Source organism: Mirounga angustirostris, unplaced genomic scaffold (genome assembly GCF_029215605.1).
Source record: "Mirounga angustirostris isolate CCGP_5_RB_7025 unplaced genomic scaffold, mMirAng1.0.hap1 SCAF_5, whole genome shotgun sequence".
Lineage (NCBI taxonomy): Eukaryota > Metazoa > Chordata > Mammalia > Carnivora > Phocidae > Mirounga > Mirounga angustirostris.
The window spans coordinates 64,641,738-64,651,488 of NW_026991713.1; the positions used below are offsets into that span (position 1 = coordinate 64,641,738).

General features: G+C 40.4%; 1 protein-coding gene across 1 annotated transcript in view; it reads right to left on the bottom strand.

Moving 5' to 3' along the window:
* Positions 1 to 6,773, bottom strand: part of LOC123839606 (testis-specific H1 histone) — a 9,861-nt gene extending 3,088 nt beyond the window's left edge. The window contains exon 1 of the mRNA XM_045869248.2: positions 6,674 to 6,773. Coding sequence (XP_045725204.2) covers positions 6,674 to 6,773 — 100 coding nt within the window. The remainder of the gene's footprint in view (positions 1 to 6,673) is intronic.
* Positions 6,774 to 9,751: the final 2,978 nt, after the last annotated feature.

Consider the following 9,751-nt stretch of genomic DNA (forward strand, 5'->3'; position numbering starts at 1 on the left):
GAGCTGCCAGACTGAGAGGCAGAACCACATGGAGCAGGCTTTCTCTCATTTGTGTAGTCTCTTGGTCTGGCTATACTTCCTGGTTGCATAGGCCACTGGCCGCAGGATGGGACAACCATCAGAGAAAAAAGTCAAAACTGTCTGCTTTGAGAATAAGAGGAGAGTAAGTGAAGTCTGACCTTCATATCAACTGACTCCAGGTAAAGATAGGTTGGCTGCACACAATGGTAACATCATGAAAGAAAGACAAAAACCAAATCAGGGGCACTTGGGTGGCTCAGTCGGTTAAGCAACCAACTCTTGATTTTGGCTCAGGTTATGACCTCACAGTTGTAAGATTGAGCCCCACATCGAGCCCCACGTCAGGCTCCGTGCTGGGTGTGGAGTGGAGCAGCTTAAGATTCTTTCTCTCCCTCTCCCTCTGCCCCTCCTCTGGATCTCTTAAAAAAAAAGAACCAAATCAAACCATGTTTATTGATACCACTGTGATGAGAAAAGAGGCCAATTAGAAACCTTTGGGAAAGGCTGAAATCAAAGGACAAGAATTATATGAAAAAAACCCCACACCAAACAAAACAAAACATTTTCATTTATACATAACCATTCATTTCTATATAGATTTCTGTATAAATATACTGTAAGTAATAGGGGAATAACAAAAAATGAGAGGCAGGAAACCAATGTCCCACTACCACTCAGCTGGCTCAGAGGACAAGAAAGCCAGCTAGCTGACAAACTTTCTGCTGCACCAATCCCTTGGAGTTATTTTGCTCCTCTTTGGAATAAATCTACTTGCCAGCCCTCTTCTTCTGATATCTCAAAAGAAAAAGACACTTCAGAAAAAACAGTTTCTTGAGGAAAAGAGTCAGTACAAACAAGTGTCATACCTCTAATCAGGAGACACCAACTCCAGCTCCAGAAAAACAAGACTGAACCATCCCTTCCAATTTTAATCATCTATGATTATAAACCAGAAGTTACCACCTAGCGCCACCCTGTTATGAGAAAGATCAGTAGCTCTTAATTTCTGGAAGGCTTGGGGTTGGCTGGTGGTGAAGAAAAAGGATACTTGGGAATAATGTTTAGCCTAAATCTTTCTGCTTCAAGTTCCAGAGCAAGATCTATTGTTTTTTGTTGATATCAAGATTCTTCTATGGTGGTTGTGACTGAGGACTCCAGAGTAACTTGGTTGACTTAGGCATAGCAACCTTTAATTACTATACAAAATTCTAAGAACGTCAGAGGTTTTATTAATCTTACTCCCTCACATAGAGTTATTCAGCTCTAACTTCATTAAGAAAAACTCCATACAAGAGTACAGCAAAATTTAGTAGCATTCTCTGATTTAACCCCAATCTATACCTCACTGCTCCTCCTTGATCCACAGTCCTGGGGCCCCAAGGTTCTAGGTCTTGCTTACTCAATTATCTTGCATTGATTCAGTTTCTCTCTCCCAAAACCAAATAATATAAACCTGTTCAACAATCTATTACAACTCCCCAACTTAACCTTCAACTGCTAGTTGTTTTTCCCCAAACGACTCTTTTCCTCTCCTGAACCACTTTGTGCCTTCCACTTTAATGCAAATAACCCCACAACAGTCATTTCAGCAAATAAACCCACCAGTCGACTCATGGCTTTTGGGAGAACTAAAGTAGTTCACATGTGAAAATAAAAATATTAAGATTCCATAAAAGCATGGAGACAGACTAGTAATTGGGCATTCATCCTTCTAATCCTCAGCACAATTGTCCAGAAGTGAATCTAGAGATTATAGAGCCAGGTGATCTTATTAGAGGACCAGGAAAATTTCTCAGCAATTATCCCAAAAATATGAAGATCTGGTCTCCCTGACTCCTCCCAAGAAGCTCTAAACACCCAGTGTAACACACTCCTCCCCACAAATATAAAATCTATACTCATCCCTCCAAAAATGACATGAGAGAAATAAGGGCTTTGGTATTAGCAAAATCCTACCCAAGTACTTTTTTTCACCCAAACAAAGGAGTCTATATAAATTAAATCTCTCATAAATCAAGTATTATTAATAGTTATATCTTTCCATGAGCCCATAATGTGGGACCTCCAAGAACCATTCTGCTACAATCAGTTAAATCTCAAAACCAAAAACCCATTTCTCTGAGGATTTTTACTTTCAATATGAGGCTCAGGGCATCCCAGGACACAGACAAGCTGCAGTCCCACAATAACGCTACATTCTGGACAACATTCAATTCTGTTATAGTAACTCCCAGCCACCCATGCCCTTGTCAATTCCCAGAATACTATACAAATGAAGCCAAAGCAGAAAAACACACACAAAAATGGCAGGGTAGAAATCATTTACCATATATATGTAACTCTTGGAATCAGAGAACTGAAATATCCCAGACCTACAACCCACTACAGAGAAGCTTATTTCTAGCCTAATCTCTACAGATCTAAAATTCCAGAAAATCCAAATTCACTAATTAAAAATTGCTTTCCTCCAAATTAAGTGGTATAAATAAATGCCCATGCTCAGGAATGTAACCAAGAGTAAGCTTTATTTGCATTCTCAATTCACAATACACATTCTGGAATTATACTGCATAACTTTCCTCATTTTTTCCTTCAAAACTGTGGTTCTAAATATTTCATTTCAAAAAACACATCTCCATTTCCTGTTTAAAAATCACATCTGAGGGGCGCCTGGGTGGCTCAGTCGTTAAGCGTCTGCCTTCGGCTCAGGTCATGATCCCAGGATCCTGGGATCGAGCCCCGCATCGGGCTCCCTGCTCCGCGGGAAGCCTGCTTCTCCTTCTCCCACTCCCCTGCTTGTGTTCCCTCTCTCGCTGTGTCTCTCTCTGTCAAATAAATAAAATCTTAAAAAAATAAAAAATAAAAATAAAAATCACATCTGATTTTCTATTTTAATCCTACTCTTCTTCCCTTGGCTTTTTCTCAGCCTTTGATCCATCTAGGGAAGAAGAGCTACTACTTATTTATTGAAGGCCTATGGATCAGGTATTGTGTATAAATTATCACTAATTCTTTCAGCAACACTGAAAAGTGGATAATATTATTTACATTTACAGATGAGAAGGTAAATGGTGTACTGAAGGAAAAGTTTGGAATGAGAATTCTCTATATCTCCCAGGTAACTCAAAGATTCCTATTTTTCATCTTCCACCTAGAGAAAAGAAATTGCTATACCACCTCTTCTATCATTTCACTAATCAAAGCTTTGAGCAAGAAATTCAGATTCTCCTTCCTCACTGTAATTTCTACCATACTAGTTATGCCAGTTACCAATTTATTGCTTTTGTTACCTGAATGTGAAAATGGATCTGGGCCTTTTAAATATTTTTCCTTTTTCAACTGACATGATGTTAAGCTTTGTAGTAAAGGGTACTGGAAAGACTGCAGGAGGAGAGGGTTTTCCCTTCTAGTTCTGGTTCTCCGGTCTGTCCTTTACCAAAGTTGCTAGAGCAGAGGTTGGAAAACCGTGGCCCATGGGCCAAAACCAGCCTGCTGCCTATTTTTGTGTGGCTTGTAGGCACAACTCAGGTGGACTAGCACTTTGAGCTGCAGAGAACAAGACATAATGTCCCCACCTCTATTTCATGCTCCACTCCCAACATATGCCTCACTGGCCTGGGCCATATCTCACCACTCTCCAGGACCTATGCTGGCTACCAAATATACAGTCCCCAATTCTCCACTGGTGGCACTGAAGAACAAACTTATATCTTTACAATGAATTCCAATCTGGGACACCTGGCTGGCTCAGTTGGTAGAGGATGTGACTTTTTTTTTTTTTTTGAGACAGAGAGCATGTGAATGCACAGTGGGGGATAGGGCAGAGGGAGAAGGAGAGAGAAAATCTTAAGCAGGCTCCACACCCAGCCACATGGAGCCTGATGTGGAGCTCAATCTCATGACCCTGAGAGCAAGACCTGAGCCAAAATCAAGAGTCAGATGCTTAACCAACTGAGCCACCCAGGCTCCCTGAGCATGTGACACACTTGATTGTGAGTTCAAGCCCCACACTGGGCGTAGAGCTTACTTAAAAATAAATAAATAAATCATAAAACATAAAACATAAATAAATAAATAAATAAATAAATAAATAAATAAATAAATAAATAAATAAATAAAATTCCAATCCTTAAAATCACTTTATATTTTTAAAAAAAGATTGGAGCTTTTATCTATTTGTCATTAGACCTAACTTTCAACAAGTTAGGAGTAATTTTTAATGAGAAAAATGAATAGGATACAATAGTTAATAACTTGAAATTTTTTAAACACAATACTCATGTTTCACCAAATACTAAAATTAAGAGGGATCAAAGAGTTAAACATAGAAAATGAAAGCAGGGAAAAGTATATGTATTTATTGGATTTTAGGAAGAAGAAAGATTTTCTAAGCATAAAATTAATGGAAGAAATCACAGAGGAAATTACTGACATGATTATGTAAAAACCATAAAATTCTGTACATTAAAAAATTAAAACAAGAGTAAAAAAGCAAACAGGAAAAAAATCTGCCAAAAAAAGTCTATGAGTTATTCCAAAATTAAGAGTAAACCCCCAAATTAAGCAAAGTAGAAATGAAAATAATGGTTAATATGTGAAAAATAAGCTCTTCCTTTGACTATAACAAAACTACAAAATAAGTAATAATTTTTGACCTATCAAAGTAACAAATTATTTTTTTAATAAAAACATAGAGATAAGAGACTTCTATTTTTTTAAAGATTTTTATTTATTTATTTGACACATATTGAGAGAGAGAGCACAAGCAGAGGGTAGTGGTAGAGGGAGACGGAGAAACAGGCTCCCTGCTGAGCAAGGATCCCGATGTGGGCTCAATCCCAGGACCCCAGGATCATGGCCCGAGCTGAAAGCAGATGCTGAACCAACTGAGCCACCCAGGCGCCCCAAGAGACTTCTATTTCTAAATAAAACAAACTAATCACCCTCCATTCAACCTCTCCTACAACAGCTTCCACAAACCATGGACTAAATATGTAAAACTACCAGAAGACTCCAAAAAGCAGTTACAAGCTGACTAAGGGTCTCACGACTTAGGGGACAAGGTAGCTACAAGTTCCTTGGGTTTTCTTTTCGCCTCATATATATCCCTACCTGGACACTAGAGCAGCCTAAAATCCAGACCTTCCAATGGCCCAGACAGGAAAAAAAAAAAAGAAGAAAAGAAGGAGGAGGAGAAGAAGAAGAAGAGAGAAGATTCTATTCTTTAGCTGTAAGACTGGCAAATAGGAAAGGGACCATTCTGATTTTTACCCATCCCACACCGTGGTTGTCCCCAAACTGGCAGCAGTCCTTCCCCTCCTCACCAGCGGTGAGGTAGCCCCTGAAGAGCAAAGCCCTATTTCAGCCTTCTATTCTATACCAGAGAAGTGCTAATAAAGAGCAGAGCTAGGGGCGCCTGGGTGGCTCAGTCAGTTGAGTGTCCAATTCTTGGTTTCGGCTCAGGTCATGATCTTGGAGTCCTGGGACTGAGCCCTGCCCCATGTCAGGCTCTGCACTACGCACAGAGTCTGCCTCACATTCTCTCTCCCTCTACTTCCCACTCATACTCTCTCTCAAATAAATAAATAAAATCTTAAAAAGAAAAGAAGAGCAGAGCTACTCCCTCTCCCCACTGTGCAGCAGTGGTAGATTCTGCATAGCAGAACCCTAGAGCAACACTGTAGGGACTCAGCAGAATGGAGATGACAGAAGAAAGTCACTGAGCTTGAAGATGAAATGTATTCAATATAAATAAGAGAAGGAAAAAGAATGAAATGAATTGAAATTGGTCTTAGAGACCTGTAGGACAATATCAAAAGGAATAATATTCATGTCACAGATTTCTCAGAGGGAAAGAAGAAAGAGATTGGAGTAGAAAAAAATATGTAATACATACATACATACATACAAAATGGTTGAAAACTACCCAAACTTTGTGAAAAGTATAAATCCACAGATCCAAGAAGCATAGAAAAACCCAAACAGATGAACTTAAAATTATAGTCAAATACATCATAATCAAACTGCTTAAAACTGAAAGAAAAAAATCCTAAAAGCAGACAAAGAAATATAAGACATTACATTTAGGTAAAGACTCTAATGATGGAATTCAGGCCAGAACATTTTAAAATAACTAGTTATTGGTGCACCTGGGTGGCTCAGTCAGTTACGTGTCAGATTCTTGGTTTCAACTCAGGTCATGATCTCAGGGTCCTGAGACTGAGCCCCAGCAGGGCTCAGTGGGGAGTCTACTTGAGGTTCTTTCCCCCTCCCTCTGCCTCCCCCTCTGCTCCTCCCCCATCCTGCTCCTGCGTGCTCTCCCTCTTTCTAAAATAAAATAAATAAAATCTTTAAAATGACTAGTTATTGGTCCAAATGGCTTCTAAAATCTCTTCTGTGGGTTGCAAATTGAATATGGTGTTTGCATGTAATTGGATGAACAACTGTACACACACATAAAGGAGATCCTGAATAATTCACTAAAGTGTACTACCTTCTCTGAATGAGGATTAGAGAGAGAAAGGAAAGGCCTTACTATTCCCTAGGGCACTGATTCTCAAAATGTAGTCCTTATACCCCTGGGGGAGTCAAGACTTTCAGGGGACTATCATGAGGTCAAAACTTTTCATAATAATCCTTAGACATTATTTACCTGTGTTGCCATTTACTTCAACAGTGTAAAACCAATAGTGGGTAAAACTGCTGGCCTCGAAGCATGAATCTAGTACAGTACAAACTGTACTAGAAGGCATTATATTCTTTACTGCTACACACCGATAGAAAAGAAGGGAAGGAAAACAAGTTTCACTTGAAATATTTTTGATGAAGCAATAAAAATTATAATTCTATTAAATCTCAACCTCTGATTACCCTTCTTTTTAATAAATATTCTGTGTAGCAAATATTTTAATATTTATTTTTATTTTAAATATTTATTTAAAAATTTATATTTATTTATATTTATGTCTGTATCTAAAGCAATTCTGCTGTGTGCTGAAATTTTCCCGAAGAAAATGTAGTGGGCAACACTTCCCCTGCTTCTTCTACCTTTGTCCTGTTCACTTTACCTGCCCTGATCACATAACGAATCTCCTGCCTCTTCCCCTGCTTCGAATATTTGTCTTCAGAAAACCTCCATTTCTAGGTCTTCAAAAATCGTTCTTCAAAAATTCGCAATCTTGCGAAACTCCAGAAGTGTTGCTCGCAACAGTAAGATGTATGCGGTGATGCAGGCAGAAGGCTTGCCAGGGAGGTCGAGGGCCCCCTATAGAGCCAGAGGAGTCCAAATTAAAATGACGGTTCACAGGTAATCTCTGGAGAGGGGGCAGAGTCTCCCACAGCTGCCCCGCCCACAGAGGAAGATGACCCGTGGGCCCTGACAGCCCGGAACTCACGCCCCCAGCAGTCCCGAGGCCCAGGAATTAGGGCGGCGCTTCGCTGCAAGAAGAAACACAGGAAACAAACAAACCCCCCCCCTCAAACTCTCCTCCCAGGAGGCCCCACGCGCGGTGAGGAAGGCAAACGTTAGCCAATGAGAACGTCTGTTCCCGCGGCTTTCCCGCCCTTTCTCCCTGAGGCTGGAGAGAGGCGGCTCCTTTAGAGCCCACAGGGAGTTATAAGGGACTGTGGTACCTGCTCTCAAAGAGCACCCCCGCGAGGAATAGGGGGAGCGAAAAGAGACAAGTAATAGGCAAGAGGAGAGAGGAACATGCTGGCCCAGCGGACGGACGGACGGACGGACAGACGGCTGAGGAGACTCTTGCAGGTGAGGAGGAGTTGTTAATGAAAGGTCTACATGGGCAGAGAACAGGCCACAAGACATTTAGCCAGAAAGGGTGGCATCGGCAGAGCCACAGGACATCACTTCTCCTGCACATACAACAGCTATTTCTGAATAATTCGCAAAAAAATAATCCTTTCCCTTCCTGTGTCCCCCTGTGTTTCCTTCATCTTCTGACGATCTTTCCTACTATCGGCTCTCAGTGTAGATGCTGGTAGTGGCCTTGAGCATTCAGGCTCTCTTTACCTCATTCTCCTGCCCATCAGCACGTTTTTCACCAGACATGTTATTAAAAGTAACTCCCCGCCAAAACCCACAAAAACAAACCAAAAAACAACAACAAAAAGGGGCGCCTGGGCAGCTCAGTTGGTTAGGCCTCGGACTCTTAATGTCGGCCCAGATCAGGATCTCAGGGTGGTCGGATGGAGGCCCGCCTCCGGCTCAGGGCTGGGCGCCCAGCTTGGGATTCTTTCTCTACTCCCTCTGTCCCTCCACGCTCCAGCGCGCGCTCTCAATTAAAAAAAAAAAAATTGGGGCGCTTGGGTGGCTCAGTCGTTAAGCATCTGCCTTCGGCTCACATCATGATCTCAGGGTCCTGGGATGGAGCTCCGCACTGGGCTCCCTGCTCCGCAGGAAGCCTGCTTCTCCCTCTCCCCCTTCTTGTGTTCCCTCTCTGTCAAATAAATAAAATCTTTAAAAAAATATTTAACTCCGTGTGTTACTGCTAGTTTATACCTTTAAAATGTGTCAGTGATAAACATAGCAAGATATTTGTAAATAAGATACCTTCAGGAGAATGTCCGTTTTTGTTTTTATCATGGTGGGCCTTCATTCTCAAGCGTTGGCTCTGCATATCAGAATCACCTGAAGGACTTGTTAAGAAAATTGAGATCCTACCCCAGCTTTCTGATTTAGTAGGTTTAGGATGAGGCCCAAGAATTTGTACTTACTTGTTTTGTATAAGATATAACATTAGTTTCAGGTATACAACACAAAGATTGATATTTGTATATATTATGAAATGACCACCATTCTCTCTAGCTAACATTCTGTTATAAATTTTTTTTCTTGTGATCAGAACTTTTATCTACTCTTAGCAAATTTCAAAAATGCAATACAGTATTACTAACTATACTCACTATGCTATACATTACATCCCTATGACTTACAACCTTTGACCCCCTTCATTTCACTGATCCCTCTCCATCTCTGGCAACCACCAATCTGTTCTCTGTATCTATGAGTTGGGTTTTTTCTTCTGTTTTTTTTTCCCCCAGATTCCAGAAATGAGTGATACCATATTATATATATCTTTCTTTGACTTATTTCATTTAGCATCATGCCTTCAAGTTCCATCCATATTATCACAGATAGCAAGATTTCATTCTTTTTTATGGCTGAATAATATTCCCTGAATAAATATGTATGACATTTTCTTTATCCATTCTTCCATCCGTGGACACTTAGGCTGTTTCCATGTCTTGGCTATTGTAAATAATGCTGCAGTGAACATGGAGGTACAGATATCTTTTCAAGTCAGTGTTTCATTTTCTTGGGATAAATACTTGGAAGTGGAATTGCTAGACCATATGGTAGTTCTATTTTTAGTTTTTTTAGAAACCTCTATACTGTTTTTAATGGTAGCTGCACCAACTTACATTCCTACCAATGGCATAAAAGTGTTCTCTTTTCTCCACATCCTCACCAACACTTGTTATTTCTTCTTTTTGGTAATACCCATTTCTAATAGGTGTGAGGTGATAGCTCACCGTGGTTTTGATTTGCTTTTCCTCATGATTAGTAATGTTGGGCATCTTTTTCATGTACTTGTTGGTCATCTCGATGTCTTAAGATTTTGCATGTTTAATATATTCCCAGCTGATGCTGTTGCTGCTCTTCTGGGGACCACTGGCCTACCATATCTAATAGCTAAAATTTACCAAAGTTCAG